General features: G+C 48.3%; 1 protein-coding gene across 10 annotated transcripts in view; it reads right to left on the bottom strand.

The window, feature by feature from the left end:
* Positions 1–18404, bottom strand: part of sec16a (SEC16 homolog A, endoplasmic reticulum export factor) — a 57168-nt gene extending 38764 nt beyond the window's left edge. For 9 of the 10 annotated variants that reach the window (XM_084325468.1, XM_084325473.1, XM_084325476.1 and 6 more), the window contains exons 1-9: positions 18369–18404; positions 12252–15927; positions 11926–12074; positions 11494–11579; positions 10589–10829; positions 9465–9672; positions 4823–5006; positions 1129–1271; positions 286–347 (exon numbers count right to left, since the gene is read on the bottom strand). In XM_084325468.1, the coding sequence (XP_084181594.1) occupies positions 286–347; positions 1129–1271; positions 4823–5006; positions 9465–9672; positions 10589–10829; positions 11494–11579; positions 11926–12074; positions 12252–15854 (4676 nt within the window). In that variant the 5' untranslated portion in view covers positions 15855–15927; positions 18369–18404. The other variant, XM_084325470.1, reaches the window with a different exon arrangement.
* Positions 18405–20005: the final 1601 nt, after the last annotated feature.

Genomic DNA, 20005 nt, shown 5'->3' with positions numbered 1-20005 from the left:
AAAAAAAGAAGAAAAAAAAGACCTAACCCTAACTAACCTTACTGTCATGCACCTAATAAACTAACCTACACTGTATCATGCAACACTTTGATGAACATTGTTACTCAGCTGATACAGTTGTACCCTTCCTGATGACTTGTCATACAGAACTTGTAAGTCGCTTTGGATAAAAGCGTCAGCTAAATGACTAAATGTAAATGTATATGCAGAGAGCTGGTGGGATTCGTGGTGTGGAGGACTGGGGGAGGGGTCATGGGTGAGAGGTCAAAGGTAGAATGCTCTTACTTGACAAGAGGCCCGGGGAAGATTCGCAGCTGTGACTGATCAGGGGTGTCTTGCAAAATGGTCTGTGAAAAAATAGAAAAAAAAAAATAAAAAAGTGAGACATAATCTGCAACTCGCAGTCTCCATGCTATTCAGTCCCCCCTCTTACCATTCACGTACTGATCATACTTCACACCTTGTTGTCACAACACACAACATAATGTTAGATTCATGTTGTGACAACAATATAGACACTCAGGCTATGGCCCTATAGGGAGGTGTAGTGGTTATGTCATTGGTGTTTCCCGTGCGGTCCACCCCTCTTGAAATTGCAATGTATTTCCAATGTACACATTTATAAATCGTCTCGTTTAAAACAAATAAAGCATGAACATTGGCATGGTGTACCTTTCTGTGTGTATTAATCCACAATCTATAGCTCAACATGAAACATTTCGCAATTAATCATAAAGGTAGCAAAATAACAACGACTTGTTTATGTTTTCATTCACTGAGGAACTACACTCACTTTGGCACTGCGGACTGACGTCACCACAGCGTAGACTCCTGGCTGTATTAGGCAACAGCACTGAACAGGCGTTCTACTGGTAAGTGTAGTTCTTTAACTTTATTTCAACCAAAAATGCTTAAACAATAATGTTAGTGATAGAAGGGAACAGATTTTGTGCAAAAATGGAAAGCTTGCCAATGTTCATGAGGCAGAATTATTACAATAGCCGATAATAAATGTTCCCAATGATAAATCCCTATACAGGTGGACTGCGCAGGAAACTAATGTGACGTCAGACTACACCTCCCTATAGGTTTCACCCACCAGGCTGCCGGGTTTAAAAAAGGTCGTACCTCCATGCTGTGGACCTCGACCAGGGCGGGCTGTCCCGCCGAGGGGAGGTTGGGCAGCACCTGGACCAGATGGCCACCAGGCCCGAAGCGGGCACAGCGGTGAGGCATGGTATACTTCTCTGGGGTAATCGGACGAGGAGGTGCTGGGGGGGAAAAGAGGGGGGTTGGGGACAAAAGAGAGAAAAAGAAAAGAAAATCAACAGCCTGGTCATTTTTCAGACAGGGTGCAGGGTTCCCACAGACATTGCTAAATGAAATTCAGGACATTTAAGTACTTTTCCAAGCACTATTTTTCATTTTCAAGGATGTCACTCGAAGGATACAATTCACTTTTAAATGCTTCTTGGCCTGCTTGCCAGCTAGAGCAAGCTAGAGCACGAAGAAATGAGGAAAAGCAGTTGGAGCGCGCAAGACAGTGACTCGTCAGATTGTATTAAAGGTCCCATGTTTTCCTATTCCTTTCACTATTTGGGCAATGTTACACAATTCCTGTGAGTCTATGGAACACATCTGTACGTTTTTTATTTTTTAAATTGATTGTTTTGTATTTATAATCAAGTACTCTAAAGCAGCATTTTTCCACTTCAAGATTTCAAGTTGTTTTGGGCTGGGCTCCGCCCATATTCGCAAAGCGCTTTGAGTGACAAGTCACCCACAGTCTGCACTGGCAGACAGAGAGAGACATAGAGAGATTGAGGGGGATACTAATTAATTTCGCCGCGGGGGGGCATAATCCCACGGGACAATGCATTGGTAACTTGTTTCAAATGACAATATATACCCCTGTGAATATTATTGCACGGATCGGAATACGGGCACGCGCGTGGGAGCGTGCGCAATGATATTTTGCAGCAGGTTGACAGTGATATGCGAGTGCTCCGTGTGGGGTGCTCCGTGTCCCTCTCTCTCTCTCCCTCCGTCTCTGTCTTTCGCTCGTTCTCTGCTCTCTGTCGCCACCCGCGCCACGTCAACCCGTTTGAGGAAGTGTCAGTATTTCCACTCTGTTTTTTTTATTTTATTTTTTTTACTTTTTCTCCTCCTGTTTTTTTGTATTTTCCTCCCATCCCAATTTAGTCGTTATGCCAATTCCCCCCCCGCTTCCTGGTCGTTGCGCGCATGTGCCCCTCACTGGTCGGTCTAGGGAGCCCTGAAGTCTATCACATGCTTCCTCCGATACATAGGAGACAGCCAGCAGCCTCTTTTCACCTGACAGCACGGACTCTCATTGGTGAGTGTAACGCGTGGGAGGTCACACTACCTTCACCATTTCCCTCCCTCGCTGTGCAGGCGCCCTGACCGACCTGTAGGAGTCAATGTTTACAACGACCAGATTACCACCCACCGGCTTCCCTCCCGCTGACACCGCCAATTGTGTCAGTATGACGGCCGGCCAAGCCGGAGGCACCGCTGACAGCCGGATTCGATACCAGTGTCTCTGCGGTGGTAGACAGACGCTTAGTCCGCTGTGCTACCCGGCAGCCCCCCACTCGCTCTGTTGTTGAGCGAATTGTTGATTATGGGCGGTGACTACAACCAGTGCCTTATTCACGTCAGCAAAACAGTCAAATCAGAATGGCTTAGTTCAGTGAGGGAGGATCTCGTGAACTCGAGACTGGACTGATGAGCAAAAATGAGAATTAGAGACACAGACCCCATTGATACCCCACATTGCTAGAAAACAATGCTAAACACTGGAAAAGGCTATTTATAAGACATGGGACCTTTAAAAACAGAACAAAAAAATACTATTTCTTGATTCAGAACAATTTGATCATGGATGAACAAAACATTCAATGCGAATGTTTGATTTGAATTTCAAGGACTTTTTATAGTTAAGCACCTTGTTAAAAATGGGCTGTTTTCAAGGAATTCCAGGCCTTGACTTTTTTTGTAAAAAATCAAGCACTTTAAGTACTTCAAGGACATTGTGCGAACCCTGAGGGTGTAATATCCCAGATAAACCAGGGTATCTGCCGGTTTCAACAAGTTTAAGTTTAAGACTTTTTAAGACCACTGGAACACGCCAACTTTTGGGGAAATGAGCTTATTTGCCATCTATCCTGGAGTTAGACAAGCAGATACATACCCTTTTCTTCTGTGCATGTATTAGGCTTAGGGAACAGCCGCGCCGTTAGCCTAGCTTAGCGTCATTCACTGGAAGTAGGTGTGCCAGTGTAGCCTAGTTCCCAACAGTCACGAAATACACTCCAAATACAACTCCAAAACATTCCTGTAAACAAGTTGTGACCTGTGTATTTACCACGTAGAGTGACTGTTGGGAACTAGGCTACACTGGCACACCTACTTCCAGTGAATTTCACGACCATACTAGTAATAGACATAGCGACACTGAACTGGCAGCTGCACTTTAAACTCTCACGCGTTCCATACAAGCTCTCACCAGAAGGCGCACCAAGCTCCCGGTAGCCCCGTAAAAAACAACTACTTGAATAAAAAAACATTTCATATATTTAATATTATTTCATCTCCTGAAATCCGGGCTTCAACCCAAAACATTTGTATACCTGTGCAAATGAAATGTAATACTTTTTAATACCTTTTAACACATTCTGCGCCATAAACGAGTTAACTCGTTATTTGCCGCCATGCGTTGAGTGCCAGAAACAAGTTAACTCGTTATTTTCCGCCATGTGTTGAGCGCCAGAAACGAGTTAACTCGTTTTTGGGATCATTATTTAATTTATTCGCTATATCTATTCATAGCTGCAGCATCTGGTATCCTCTTCAGAGCCTGTCTGAGCTGGCAGACGGTCAACACCGCCCTCTACTGCCAGGCGGAGCTATTGCATCTCATTGAAAATGGGTTGGTGTGTTTTAGGAGGCGATCTGAGCCGGGCGGGCGGGGTTTAAATACTCTGGCGAACCAGTTCTATACAACGGTGGCATCAAGCAGTAACTCCGCCCGCCGTCATTGTGAACCGGTCGGTAGTGTGGTGCGGACCTCCTCAAGCATTATTTGGAATTGCGATCAGATATTTGGATGATCTCTTTTGCATTTCATCAGATACAAGGTAAAAAGATTATATATAAATTTGATCGTTGATCCGACATTTATTTCTACCGCGATCACAGCTATATGTGTGGACCGTGTATGGCTGTTTACCGTTGGCTGCGGTGGGGGTGGGGGGGGAGCGCCCCGCTACGACGGTCATTTCATGTATGGACGAGGAGACATAGTAATGATAATCTAGCGTTGATTTCAGGATGATTAGATAATCAGCCGAAAAATTACAATGTGATGACTGGATTACAGTAAAACGCCTTTTTCCTGGAATTACTGAAAAACACCCAAACCATACTATATTCAAAACGGTATAAAACGGAAATGTACCGATGAAAAAACAATCTGTCTCGGGCATGTTGACTAGAAGCAACTCACTGAGACCCGACGGCGTTATTAGACCCCTAGATATAATAAGATATATTTTAAGCACTCGCAAATGTCAGTCTAAAACTATATCCATTGAATAAAGACCTGGCAATGAATGGGGTATCAGCGCCCCCTGGTGCTGGCGGTCAATGTGTTAAGGCCTTAAATTGAGAATTATGAATTCAATTATTTTGAATACCCCGCAGATACCCTGTAAAAACGTTATGTTTTCATTGCTGGTTAGCTGGACTACATCTTCATTGAATGTGCACTTGCGCGCTGATGTCGCGATCGTGTCCTTACGTTGCTCAGGGGCGGCCCAGGTGCCGTCTGCCGTGTAGTCGGAGGGGTAGCCATACTGACTGTAGTTCTGGGTGGCATCCGTCTGGTCCGGGTACTGCATGTAGGAGTAGTCCACGGCCAGGGTGGACGCGGTGGTGTCATAGGCGGCCGACACCAGGTCAGGCTGGCTCCTGTACACCTGGCTCTGCACAGGTAGCACACGGTGGCGGGGGAAACGAGCGTTATGAAAGATCAAACGTCTACGATATAATTTTTTTTTTTTTTACCTACTTTTTCTCCAATTTTTTCTATTTTTCTCCCATCCGAATTTCGTATTGTCCAATTCTGCCCTCCCCTGTCTCGAACGTTGTTAGGCCATGCCTCCCACAAACCGGCTGCAATGTGGACGAAGCCTTGCATCACGTATCCCCTCCGGTACACGAGGAGGCAGCCGTCGCATCTGTTCACCTGCACAGCGCGATCTCTCAGCGGCGAGGGTCTGCGTGGGAGGGTCACGCCGCCCCTGTCGCTTCCTGATTCTGCTGCGCAGGCGCACCAACCGACCTGTAGGAGTCGCTGTCCACAACGTCCGATCCCCACCCACCAGCTTCGCACCCCTAACACTACCAATTGCGTTAGTATGAACGACCAGCCAAGCTGGTGGCAATGCCGAGAGCTGGGCTCGAACCCAGCATCTCCTGCATTAGTGGCGAGCGACTTGCCCACTGCGCCACTTAGCGGCCCTGTCTACGATATAATCTTATAGTATAACGAATACAAACTTCTTCTCACTGACCAGCATTTGTCTGGTGGCTGGTTTTCTGCCCCTTCACAAGAAAGAGTGCATCCACACCAACAACAAGCAAACCCACTAATGTACAGAAGTGATGGAAGGCTAATAACACCTACTCCCAGTTTCACACTGCAGACTTTATGCACCTGAACCACTAGCTACCTGCTGTGATCTGGAGCTGAACCGCTAGAGCTACCTGCTGTGATCTGGAGCTGAACCACTAGAGCTACCTGCTGTGATCTGGAGCTGAACCGCTAGCTACCTGCTGTGATCTGGAGCTGAACCGCTAGAGCTACCTGCTGTGATCTGGAGCTGAACCACTAGAGCTACCTGCTGTGATCTGGAGCTGAACCACTAGAGCTACCTGCTGTGATCTGGAGCTGAACCACTAGAGCTACCTGCTGTGATCTGGAGCTGAACCGCTAGCTACCTGCTGTGATCTGGAGCTGAACCGCTAGAGCTACCTGCTGTGATCTGGAGCTGAACCACTAGAGCTACCTGCTGTGATCTGGAGCTGAACCACTAGAGCTACCTGCTGTGATCTGGAGCTGAACCACTAGAGCTACCTGCTGTGATCTGGAGCTGAACCGCTAGAGCTACCTGCTGTGATCTGGAGCTGAACCACTAGCTACCTGCTGTGATCTGGAGCTGAACCGCTAGCTACCTGCTGTGATCTGGAGCTGAAGCACTAGAGCTACCTGCTGTGATCTGGAGCTGAACCGCTAGAGCTACCTGCTGTGATCTGGAGCTGAACCGCTAGCTACCTGCTGTGATCTGGAGCTGAAGCACTAGAGCTACCTGCTGTGATCTGGAGCTGAACCGCTAGAGCTACCTGCTGTGATCTGGAGCTGAACCGCTAGAGCTACCTGCTGTGATCTGGAGCTGAACCGCTAGCTACCTGCTGTGATCTGGAGCTGAAGCACTAGAGCTACCTGCTGTGATCTGGAGCTGAACCGCTAGAGCTACCTGCTGTGATCTGGAGCTGAACCGCTAGCTACCTGCTGTGATCTGGAGCTGAACCGCTAGCTACCTGCTGTGATCTGGAGCTGAACCACTAGAGCAGGGGTGTCAAACTCATTTTCACAGAGGGCCACATCAGCATTATGGTTGCCCTCAAAGGGCCAAAGACCATATAAATGTTAATGTAATGTAAAATAAATGTAGCTACACATTTACATATTGTTAAACATGGTGTTTCTGTATTTATTACTTATTCAAGTTATACATATTGCATATTAATTTGCATAAATGTAAAAATATATGTTAGCTTATGTTATTTTAACAAATAATTTTAGTTTATCAGAACCCCATATTACTCCACCAATCAATGATCAAACCATTCAAGTAAATAACAAAGAAGAATATCATCAAATACAAGCTATGACATTAAGTTTGTTCAAAACCTTTTTGTCACAGTCAAGAGGGGCAGAACTAACAACTGTGAGCTGCAAAGAACACGTGGGACAGATGTAGCAGATGTTACAAAAACAAATGGCTGCACACAACCTTGCAGAGGCCATACATCCAACTAATGGAAGATAGTTTAATTAACTTTAATTAACAGATTGCAGAATGGGTACAGTACAGTACAGCTCAATACACACAATTGTTAAGGGGATGCAGACCAGAGAAAGACTTTCGACTTGTTTACATCAGGGTCCCCCATTTTCAATTCGTAATGAAATTGCTATTATGTGTCTGCATGAACACACAACTGTAACTGTACTCAAAAATAACAAAATAAGGGTTGTCTCAGTTCACAACTATATTGGTCAAGTTTTGGGTGGGACTTGTTTGCGTCCCTACAGCTTCTTATTCAATTGAGCGAGATGCTCGGTTATGTCACACAGCCAGTTTGCATCTGACAGTTCAGACAATATTTCTTCAACCCTTTGTTACCTATTCCGCCAGGATCTTTTTTGTATTTTGGGCTTTAAAATTGTCAAAGAATGTCTGAGGAGTAAGTGCTTTTGGCTTTTTTCCTTTGTTACCTCAGATGTTCAACATACATGTATGTGTAAGAATGTGTAATAACTAAGGCTGTCAAAGTTAAAGCTTTATTAACGCATTAACCCACAATTATTTTAACACTGCTATTTTTTAACCCAATATTAATGTAAAAAAAAAAAAAATTTAACCTGAGCTCTTGGGGGGCCACATCAAATGACGTGGCGGGCCGGATTTGGCCCGCGGGCCGTGAGTTTGACACCTATGCACTAGAGCTACCTGCTGTGATCTGGAGCTGAACCGCTAGAGCTACCTGCTGTGATCTGGAGCTGAACCACTAGAGCTACCTGCTGTGATCTGGAGCTGAACCACTAGAGCTACCTGCTGTGATCTGGAGCTGAACCACTAGAGCTACCTGCTGTGATCTGGAGATGAACCGCTAGAGCTACCTGCTGTGATCTGGAGCTGAACCGCTAGAGCTACCTGCTGTGATCTGGAGCTGAACCACTAGAGCTACCTGCTGTGATCTGGAGCTGAACCGCTAGCTACCTGCTGTGATCTGGAGCTGAACCGCTAGAGCTACCTGCTGTGATCTGGAGCTGAACCGCTAGAGCTACCTGCTGTGATCTGGAGCTGAACCACTAGAGCTACCTGCTGTGATCTGGAGCTGAACCACTAGAGCTACCTGCTGTGATCTGGAGCTGAACCGCTAGAGCTACCTGCTGTGATCTGGAGCTGAACCACTAGAGCTACCTGCTGTGATCTGGAGCTGAACCGCTAGAGCTACCAGCTGTGATCTGGAGCTGAACCACTAGAGATACCAGCTGTGATCTGGAGCTGAACCACTAGAGCTACCTGCTGTGATCTGGAGCTGAACCACTAGAGCTACCAGCTGTGATCTGGAGCTGAACCGCTAGCTACCTGCTGTGATCTGGAGCTGAACCGCTAGAGATACCAGCTGTGATCTGGAGCTGAACCGCTAGAGCTACCTGCTGTGATCTGGAGCTGAACCACTAGAGCTACCTGCTGTGATCTGGAGCTGAACCGCTAGAGCTACCTGCTGTGATCTGGAGCTGAACCGCTAAAGCTACCTGCTGTGATCTGGAGCTGAACCACTAGAGCTACCTGCTGTGATCTGGAGCTGAACCACTAGCTACCAGCTGTGATCTGGAGCTGAACCACTAGCTACCTGCTGTGATCTGGAGCTGAACCACTAGCTACCAGCTGTGATCTGGAGCTGAACCGCTAGAGCTACCTGCTGTGATCTGGAGCTGAACCACTAGCTACCAGCTGTGATCTGGAGCTGAACCACTAGCTACCTGCTGTGATCTGGAGCTGAACCACTAACTACCTGCTGTGATCTGGAGCTGAACCACTAGCTACCTGCTGTGATCTGGAGCTGAACCGCTAGAGCTACCTGCTGTGATCTGGAGCTGAACCGCTAGAGCTACCTGCTGTGATCTGGAGCTGAACCGCTAGAGCTACCTGCTGTGATCTGGAGCTGAACCGCTAGAGCTACCTGCTGTGATCTGGAGCTGAACCGCTAGAGCTACCTGCTGTGATCTGGAGCTGAACCGCTAGAGCTACCTGCTGTGATCTGGAGCTGAACCACTAGAGCTACCTGCTGTGATCTGGAGCTGAACCACTAGAGCTACCTGCTGTGATCTGGAGCTGAACCACTAGCTACCAGCTGTGATCTGGAGCTGAACCACTAGAGCTACCTGCTGTGATCTGGAGCTGAACCACTAGAGCTACCTGCTGTGATCTGGAGCTGAACCACTAGAGCTACCTGCTGTGATCTGGAGCTGAACCACTAGAGCTACCTGCTGTGATCTGGAGCTGAACCACTAGAGCTACCAGCTGTGATCTGGAGCTGAACCACTAGCTACCTTCTGTGATCTGGAGCTGAACCGCTAGAGCTACCTGCTGTGATCTGGAGCTGAAGCTGCTGCGTCTGCTGTGCTGGCTCTGTGAGCTGTGCAGGCTGTGGGCCGACTGCTCGCTGTGGACACTCTGGACGCTGCGCCGGTCGAACTCGTCGCCGTACGGGTCGGCGCGCCGGCGGTAGTCGTCGTCGAAGCTGGCGTCGTAGCCGGGGTAGTAGCGGAACTGCTCGTCGTAGCCCTCTCTACTGCGAGCGGGAAGGGGGGGGAGGCAAATGGGAGTCCGATTATACAGCGTGAAGCGGAAGGTTTCAGACGCTACGACCCACTGGTGGAAAAGGGAAATCTACAGGGTTCCCACAGACATTGCCAAATTAAATTCAAGGTCTTTCAAGTACTTTCCTAAGCACTATTTTTCATTTTAAAAGGATACAATTCACTTTTAAATGCAGGTTTTAATAGAAATAAAATCGGATCCAATATTTATGGCTTAAAACCAATTTCCGACAATTAGTTTAAATAAACACTTTAAATAAAATAAATCTATTTCTTGATTCAGAACAATTCTATCATGAACAAAACTTTCAATGTGATTTGAATTCCAAGGACTTTTTAAGCACCTTGTTAAAAAATTGGCTGTTTTCAAGGAATTCCAGGCCTCGACTTTTTTTTTTTTTAATCAATATTATGTTATATGTCGAGACACAAGCTAAAACTAGGACCGGGAATAAATTATTCAGGGGGGGAAATCAATGTTCAATCGTTTAATTTGAATCGATTCTTAAAATCCCAAGATGGATCTTTTGATCCATGTGTGTGTGAAGCTCTTTGCTGAAGGTTATTTCTAGTGCGCCTCCCATCCTGCAGAGGTCTCCAGTTTCTGCTGAACTACTACGGGAACTCTGTTTGACCACGTTACTCGACAACAATGGCAGGCCCCCTGGAACCAGCATCATCAAGCAGCCTCACTGAATCTAAATCAAATCGGCACCCTATGAATCAAAATTGAATCATAATCAATGCCGATAACCCAGCCCTAGCTAAAACAGCGTCTTATCACATCGGGTCGTGGGTCATTCAGAATACATAATCATTGAGAGAGGGCTTTTTAGGGCTTTGGCTGAGGAGACATAACTGTAGGGACAAACCGGTCCCTTTGCACACCTGGCAGGATACTGTTGCTGCTGCTGCTGCTGCTGTTGTTGCTGCTGCTGCTGCTGCTGCTGCTGTTGTGGTGGTGGTGGTGTTGGTGTTGGTGTTGGTTGTGGTTGTGGTTGTTGCTGTTGGTTGTAGTAGGGGGCTCTGGCTCTGTACGCCTCATCATAGTTATACCAGGATTGGTCATAGTAGCCTCTGTAACGAGGGTCGTACGCCGCGGCATTGTAGGCGTCCCACCTACTCCGATCTGAACAGAGGAGAGAGAGAGAGAGGAGCACAAAAAGGAACAGCGTCAAATTCAGGTCATGTACACAGTCAGTCATATGAAATCCAGTGATAAGACCAGACGGGGTCAGAGGAGTTTGATATAATTACTGAGGATGGCCAGATAATGTTGATATTTAAAACATATTTAAAAACATAACACAATCATGCGATTTATATTGTGTGGTGTGTTACAACAATAAATAATAAAGGAACTGGTACTGGTATAGGTTCAAATGTGAACAGTACCCAAAACCCTATTGACTAGGGATGCACCGATCCGACTCGTTCAGTCCTGATACCGACACCTGGGGCTTTGGGTATCGGCCGATACAGAGTACCGATCCGATACTCATTGTTCAATTAATAAACTGTATGCCTCACTGTGTGGAAGAGACTGGGATCATTATTTTGTGCAAGGCAACATCAGGCTCGACTTAAAACATTACTTTCCTAACTTAGTGAAACAAAATGTAACAAATGTAACTGAATTGCTATTTATTACTAAAAAATACATTTAAAAATTATTTTTTGTCATATCGGGGCCAATATCAATATCGGATGGGTGCATCCCTACTATTGACATCATTATGTTACACCGTTTAAAATGTTGCAAAGTCGCGGTTGGCTATCAATGTGTCTCTTACCCTCGTACTGTTTCTTGTAGTACTCTGCATAATATTCATCATAGGCACTTTGGGTAGCTCTCTGGTAGTCTTCAGGATAGCCTTGCCTAATGGGCAAAAACAAACAGCGGTTGAAATCTGCCAGTCAAATATACAAGGAACTCTTGTGCTTGTGCCTTGAGAATAATCTACACATGGCTTGATACTAAAAAAAGAGTGGAAATGGTTGAATATTTTAGCATTATTATTGCATTTTCCCCCAAATTTCAAATGTTCATACTTCTCTCCTCGACTGCATCCCACGGTACCTCAACTCACACTCAAACAATCAACTGAGAAAATGAGACGACTAAACAAATGGTGAATAACTGTAGAAAGAATATGACACCCAGTCGAGGTAAATCCCCCCCCCCCCCCCCCCAGTTTGGTGAGATAATAAGAGACGTCTCTGACCTGGAGGAGGACCTGTCCGAGTACTGGCTGCTCCTGGAGCTGGGCCTCTCTGGCTGGGGCTCCCTATACTGGTAGTTGGGGTCTCGGTAGGCTGGGTTAGGTCCTTCATATCTGGCATACCGGGGGTCCGCTCTCCTGTACGGGTCATCCTGAGAGGACAGAATGATCATCTGCTACTTTGGCCACAGTTAGACCGATAACACTTGAAAATTATATATGATGGTCCTCTGGTTCCCAAATAAGATTATCCATCCATTTATACCTGATGCAACATTAAAAAACACACAAACACATTAGCTGAGAGAAGAAACAGAGTGTTGACATACGGGATAGTACTGCGGAGCTCTGGGATCCCCGGCGGGAGGGGGTGGGTACTGTCCAGCGGGGTAGGGGGTTCTGCCGTCTGCCGGGTACTCTCCATAGGCACCTCCGTAGTAGCCTCCATACACCTGGCCGGGCACCGGAGGAGGAGGGGGGCCGTACCCTTGCTGGCTGCCCAGAGAGGAGGGCGGTCGAGAGGTCTCTGAAGGAGCCGGCTGAGGGGCGGGCTGAGGGGCTTCCGGAAGCACCGGCCCCCGAGGCCCGGGAGGGTAAGCAGCGATGGCGGAGGCGGGGGGGACGTTCCCCGCGGGAGGGCCCTGTGCTGGAGGTGGATACTGGCCGCCGGCGGGAGGCTGCGCTCCGCTGACTGGGACCAAAGGGACGTCGGCGCGCCCCTGCAGCAGCCCGGGCTGAGGTTCTGGCGCCCTGGGAGGCTCCGGAGGTGGCTGGGTGTTAGGAGCTGCTGCTGGGGGGGGTACTGGCGCAGCTGCCTGTGGGGCAACGGGAGGAGCCGGAGCCTGGACAGGGAGATCCACTTCCGCTCGGGCTCCCTGTTGAGCATCTTTGGTGACCTGCAGGTAAAAGCCAGGGGCGTTACTGGCCTGTGGTGGCCCCTGTAGAGAGAGAGGCGGGCCAGAGGCGTGGTTTTGGTTCAGTGATTGGTGCATAGAAAAATCAAGCAGCTCGTAATTTGATGGTTGATTGTGATTGGAGGGTGGGGCGACGACGACGGCGGCAGCAGCTGCGGGAGGCATCTGCAAATCAACAGGTAGAGCAGAGTGACTGTCTCCACCCACTGATTGGCCCCTGGACAGAGGGGGGCGGGCTGGCGGAGACAGCAGCAGAGGAGCAGTGGTCTCTGGTTTAACCCCTTCCCTGTTGTCCTGAGCCAGATTGAGCGGGCTCTGACCAGAGGCAGAACCGAAGCTCATTGGTCCAGGGGTAAAGAGCGGGCTCTGACCAGAGGCAGAACCGAAGCTCATTGGTCCAGGGGTAAAGAGCGGGCTCTGACCAGAGGCAGAACCGAAGCTCATTGGTCCAGGGGTAAAGAGCGGGTTCTGATAGGAAGTCAGAGGAGCCCCTGGCTGGGAGGAGACATGAGCCCCTTGGGCCAGAGAGGGTGGTCTCACGGGAGGGGCGGCCTCCCTAAGGCTGCTCTGATTGGCTGCTTGGACAAGGCCGCTGGGGGGAATCACACTGTAATTGGACGCCGGCGGGGCTATCAACACCGGCTGGTGGAGCGATTCCGACACCAGCAGGGAGGCGTAGCCCAGGTTGCCTTGAGAGTCCGACGGCTCCCCCCCACTCACCTTGGGTGGGTTCTCTAGGTTCTCAGAGGGGTGCTGGGAGGTCGCCTGGGCTCGCTGTGGGGGCTGCAGGTCCAAAGGCCCGTCCTCTGGGGGCTGGATGACCTCCAGGCTGGGCTCTCGGAGAGGGGCGAGCACCGGGGGAGCGGCGGGGGCTAAAAGGATGTTGGCCCCCAGGCTGGCCGGGTCGTTCTGAGCCCACAAGGTGGTGGCAGGGCTCTCGCACGGACGATAGGCCCCGTGGGCGCGGGACGAGGGCCGAGAGTGGGGATGAACCACAGGATGAACGAGGTGGAGGACTCCCACTCCGGCGCCCATGGGCAGGGGGGGTTGTCCGGCACCATAGATGTTCTCCAGATTATCTGGAGGCTGTTCAAGATTACCAGGTATAGAATCCGTGCGCCCTTCGACTACCATTCTGGCCCGGTCCACCTCGACAGGACGCACGCCGACACTGTGCGAACGCACCGGCTCAAAGGAACTGTTAGCGCTGGCCTGAAAGATTCCCGTGGGTTTGGGAGGGCTGGGTGTGGGGAGCTGGCTGTGGCACATCCGCTCCTGTGGGCCCTGGTGGTGGGCACCCATATCCCCCGCAGCTGGAGAAGTGTCTATCTGCTCAAAGTAGCCCCCGGCGGCGGGGGAGAGGTGGGGGTCGTCGGACGGCCGAGGGCTCTCCTGCTGGATGAAAGTACCCACCACTCCCTGGTGCCGGCGGGTGCCCGTTCCACTACTGTGGCTCACGTTGCTGTAGCTTGAAGATACACTGGCAGATCTCATGGGTCTGGGGAGAATAGAGTCTGGAGTCTCCAAGTTAGGCGCATATCGGTCTCCTCCGTGGGCTGAAGCGGCGGCGGCAGGGCTGCCCTGGGGCTCACTGGGTAACACCTCCTGGTTGGGCACACACTCCAGGTTCTCCACGTGGTCGAAGTGGGGCTCAGCTGCCTTGTGGCTGTTTCCCGGTAATGCCGCGTAATGCCCGTCATTCATGTAGGGTATGGGCGGGTTGCTTTGCAGAGGGGCCCCTGGGTAGCCTTGAGGGGCCTCGGCGTGGCCCGCGGCATGGGCACCGTGGGCTTGTTGTGGAGGTGGTTGTTGGTGGTGGTTGAGAGGCCGGAAGGGATCTTGCATACCGTTCACAGCCTTGTTACCCTCGCCAGCCAGGGTCTCCTCATTCTCCACATCGTTGCCTTTGAAGAACATGGAGAGAGAGCCCGACTCCTGCGGGTACGAACCTGGGGCCGGGCCAGGTACGGGACCGGGGGTGGTTCTATGGTGAGAGCCAGCGGAGTCGGGTCTGGCCTGGGCGTGACTTGGGCCCGGGCCGGCCCCCATCTGGTGATAGCCTGGGTCCTGTGGGGGGTGGTTGAACCAGGAGTCCTGGGGCGAACTCTGACTGAAGTAGCTCTGAGCCTGGAAATGGGAGTTGTGTTGCGGGGGTGCATTCTGATCAGACCACTGAGAGCTGGGGGACCTGTCGGGGTTCTGAGGAGGTGGTGGCTGAGCGTGGTAATGGCCAGGGTGCGATGGAGGGGTGGGTGTGTTGTGATGGGGCGAAGGTGTGTGGGGAGGATATGTCTGGGGCTGGGGAGGGATGTTGAACGGCTGCGGGTCACTAGTGGGCTGGAAATAGTTCTGGACCGAGGGAGGGCGGCTGCCATGATCAGGAGCCCACTGGGAGGAGGAAGAGGTGGGAGGTACCGGCTGGAAGGGCATGGCCTGGGGAGGAGGCTCCCCTCGGGGGTCATGGCCGAAAGGTGGTTGAAAAGGCATGGGTGATGGGGCCATAGGAGGGGGGCCTGGGGTCAGAGGTGGTGGTGCCTGTTCTCTTGAATGGAAATAGCCCTGTTCTGCATTGGGGGGTGCATGTACTGGGGGCCCCGGTTGGAACTGTCCTGGGAAAGGGACAGGAGACGCTGTACTGTGAGGGGTGAAAAGGCTCACCCCCGGGGTGGAAGAGGGCGGTGGACCAAGCGGAGCGGCCTGTGCACCCTCCAGCAGCTGCGGTTGTGGAGGCAGCCCAGGACCAGACTGTGAGTACATGCTAGTGGGCGGGGCCTGTAAGGGTGGAGGGTTGCTATTGAGTGCAGGTGGGTGTCCGCCTGCAGCCATGGGCAGAGGGGGGTGTCTGCCAAAAGCAAAAGGGTCCGTCATAGGGTGGGCAGGAGGTGGAGGGCCCATCATGGCAGTGGCCGCTGCCGCTGTATGCTTGTGGGGCCTCGTCCTGCGGAAAGCGTTGGGGCCTGCTCCAGAGGGAGGGGGGCCGGAGCCTCCTGGGGGTCCAGACCGAGGAGGAGGCTGCATGGCTGCAGGTCTGACAGGTCCAAGGGCCAAGCCACTCTGGTGATGTCACTGAAGAGATTGAACTCAGATATAGCTGGAGAGAGAGATAGAGAGAAAAAGAGAGATAGACACCAAGAGACAGAGAGAGAGAGAAACAGAGATAGACACCAAGAGACACAGAGAGAGAGAGGGATAGAGAGAGAGATAGAGAGAAAGAGAGAGAGAGAGAGAGAACAGATCATAGAGCAGCCAGATACATGCACTTCAGTAGACTTCACCACACCTTTATTTGTGCTTAAGTGTGTTCCTTCCTATTTAACAAACTGTAATCTACGACGTGGCAATTTCAGCATGAACTCCTTTCAATGCGAATGGACAGGAGTTACAGCATAGCAGAACATTCTCCTAGTGCTGATATGTATTGTATATCTTGATATGATATGTGCCAATTTGGTCAGTATAGACCTTTTCAAACATCAAACACAAGTTTGAACATAAAACATACATTGGTCCACGTGTATTTCCTGTTGCAGTGTTTTCTAATACAATAGACGTTGGGAAATAAATAAACTTGGACCAAAGCTGTTCCCTAGCAACGCAATTCCACTGAAAGGGTCATGGTCTTAAAATATGTGAGAGACATTACCTTCCATGATGTCACTGCACAATGAGGAGATGATCATCTTTACATTTAAATGATTTCTGTGATGCAAATAAATACCCCCTGCCCTAAGGGATGGAGGACCCTTATGTAAACAAGACAAAGGTATTTGTCTGGTCTTCATCCTCTTAGCAGTTGTTAGTATTGAGCTGTACTGTATTACCTGTATAGTACCCATTCTGCAATCTGTTAATAAAGTTTTCAATCAATCCCTAGGTAGTGGGTTATTTCTATCAGGGTGCAGGAAAAGCAGAATGTCATAAGTAGCTTAGGGATTTATTCGACAAAACCTTTTCTAACTGCATCGACAGGACTCTTTGCACAAGGACAATATTGTACTTTCTCAAATAACTTTCTTAACTACACACAACATACAGTAACCATTGCAATTACAAAAAAAAAAGCTATTCGACACGTGAGAACTGCCAATCAGAAGCAAGCGTCATAGAGAGACAGCTGGCTAATATCGCATTCGAACTTTGGAGCTCGAGAGAGTATTTTCAAACCAGGAAACCACGAGACAAAACACAAATATCAAACCCATCTCTTTCTTCCAATAGTTTGTGTGCAGGATATCTTGTCCATACAAGTAACTTTAAATCATTCCCATTTGCTCAACAGCTTATGACGACATGGAGCTTTTGAAAATGCCTACGAAAGAAGTCAAGTCTGCGAAGGGGTAAAGTGAGCAACCAGTGCTGCAGCAGCTGAGGTTATGACCGCTTATCAGTCAAACAACAACCCAGGGAGCGTGACGGGTGAACGGCCATAGGCTAAGCAGATGAAATTACAGTATGTGAGAGGATTAACAAACACCGCTCTGTTGACCAGATGCATCTTCACATGATGACGACCCATTACAAATCCAAACCACAGCTCTGTCTCTCAGCGCCAGCCATGGTTATTAATAAAAGACTAATCGAACACTGCGATTGTCCACTTGATTGATTGAAAACTGTATTAACAGATTGCAGAATGGGTACAGTAGTACAGTACAGCTCAATACACACAATTGTTAAGGGGATGCAGACCAGAGAAAGACGTTCGTCTTGTTTACATCAGGGTCCCCCATTTTCAATTCATTCATCATAACATATATGACACACGACATACAGATAGATAGACAGCACTGCTACATCTAGACATTTATGACATATATATATGACTTGCTGTCTACTGCCAATTCGCCAGGTGTCAGGTTAGATAGAAGAAGCTAATCTAGCTGGCTAACTTTACATGGTTAACTCTTCGTTTTGTCCCAACACTTGAAACCATTTCAAGCCGACTTCCTTTGGTCAAGCAACGTTATACATTAATAACAGTGAGTTAAGGGGGGATCATGATGCCTGGACCCCCCTGGCAGCTCGACACACAGCTAACGGTACATGTCGTGACAGAGGTTTAATGGAAGCTACCGTTAGAGCAGGTTGGCATGCCGACAGATGTCCCGACACCTTACTACCAGCCGGTCGGCTAACAAGCAAAACACGGCTAAGTTAGTGGACTAAAGACAGCGCTGATCCAGACAAGATATGGTTGTTAAGAGAATGGCAGTGTTGGTAGTATTTCTCGTGCATTTCAAATACGAGAAAGAAGACACACGTCTTCTCGGTTAATAACACTGGACGTTGTTAACCTCTCGCCGGACATATCCTCCTCCTGACGGGGTAACACTGGTCAGCTAACGTTAGCTTGGTTAGCACAGCTAGCTAGCTAATGCTAACTAAAATGGTTAACAGTTCATTATTGTCACCAATACTCACAATAACACAATGGTCACAATAATAACCCCCTGTAAATGATGATGTACCTGTGCTGTTTCCGGAGTAAGGACATTATAAACAATGAAGGTATTATAAATAAGAAACCCTTACAAATGTGCAGGACAGTGAGGCTGACATCCAGCCGCCATCTTCAACGAACACATCCTACTAGGCTACGTGTACAAGCGACGTGACGTCACGACCCCAAACAACTGTTGCGTCACGACTGGGTTGGGTGGCAGGTGGATGTAAAAAAAAAAAACGTCACGACTGTAATACAGAACTTGCAAAAGCCCCCAAAAATATAAACAGTAAAAAATAAAAAATAAAATAAAAAATATTTAAATATTAAAAAAAAATTCAAATATTATCTAGTTTACAATCATTAAAAAATATCATTATTTTTCATCTCTGTGTTATAATAATTTTCTCCCTCCTGGAGAAATGTTCTATTTTTTATTTTATTTTTTAATTTCTCCCTCTTCTCCTTACTCTCTCTCTCTAACACTCTGTCACTTTGACCCACTGAGGCTGGCAGTCACTGTCTACTCAGGCTCAGCATTCTTTTGATTGACATTGAGAATTTGAGAATATTAGGGCGGTTGTCTTTTTCTCGCGTCCACATTGTGGTTGGTTGTGGACTCCACAACCAATTATTAGCCAATAAGATTCAAGCTTAATAAAGGGGTTGGCGGTTGGGTTATTAAAGGCTATGTGGTTATTTCGTCACATATTTGGCAGTCGACTGATCCCGACTGATTGACCCTAATTGTTAATGGAACAGTGATGCCCCTTGTGTCAAGCAAACTAAGTATTCTGACGAATTAATTATTTATTTCAAATAGATCTTTCTGGAAATAATTTGTATTACATTGTTTAAATCTATGAAGCAATGTCAATCAGTGAACAACTAATGATAGCACAAGATGAAGCTGCCTTTGAGGTTTAGATAACATCTCACACATTCACAGTCTCTTCTCAGTCAATAGGCAATCAGTCTCTATTAGAGATAACTAAACCATGGGAGGACGGACTGTCCACTCTCCTTATAAATTAAACAAAATGTTGTTTATTTACACAAAACAAAAAATATATCCACAATGCAGTCTAAGGTTTCACACAGATCTGATAAAAATCTATATCTAAAACCATGGAGACGTCAGCTAATTGAAAACTCTGCAGCATAGGCTATTAAACTAGAACCAAGAAGAGAGAGCACATTAGTCCAGTCTTACTCTGCACTGGCTTCCGGTAACATTTAGAATTGATTTTAAGGTCCTCCTCCTTATATACAAAGCCCTAAATGGAACAGGGCCAAGCTAAATTGCCAATACTCTTGTCAATCACTAGCCCCCATGAACACTATAATCATCTACTACTGGTTTATTGAAGGTATGAATGAATGAATGAATGAATGAATGAATGAATGAATGAATGAATGAATGAATGAATGAATGAATGAATGAATGCATGACTGAATTAACGAATTCAGCAGCAGTCCTCTATTGAAGTGTGGTTGGCCTGGTCGTTTGACCCTGACCGTAGGCCACGCAGGACATCACAGATACAGTCCACAGAGGACTCATTTCTTTTCTCTCTTTCAGGTCCATTCAGGGCTCTCGTCGCCCTGTAACTTGGGTCCAGGCCGATGTCTCTCTGTCTCCATGTCACAGGATATGCAGGCATAATATCCCCTGTTTCATCGCCTGCCCATTCTCCTTCACCTTCGTCGGAGACGTCCTCCAATC

The sequence above is a fragment of the Notolepis coatsorum genome, assembly GCF_963971535.1.
Source record: "Notolepis coatsorum genome assembly, chromosome: 11".
NCBI lineage: Eukaryota > Metazoa > Chordata > Actinopteri > Aulopiformes > Paralepididae > Notolepis > Notolepis coatsorum.
This window is presented reverse-complemented; position numbering and strand designations above follow the sequence as displayed.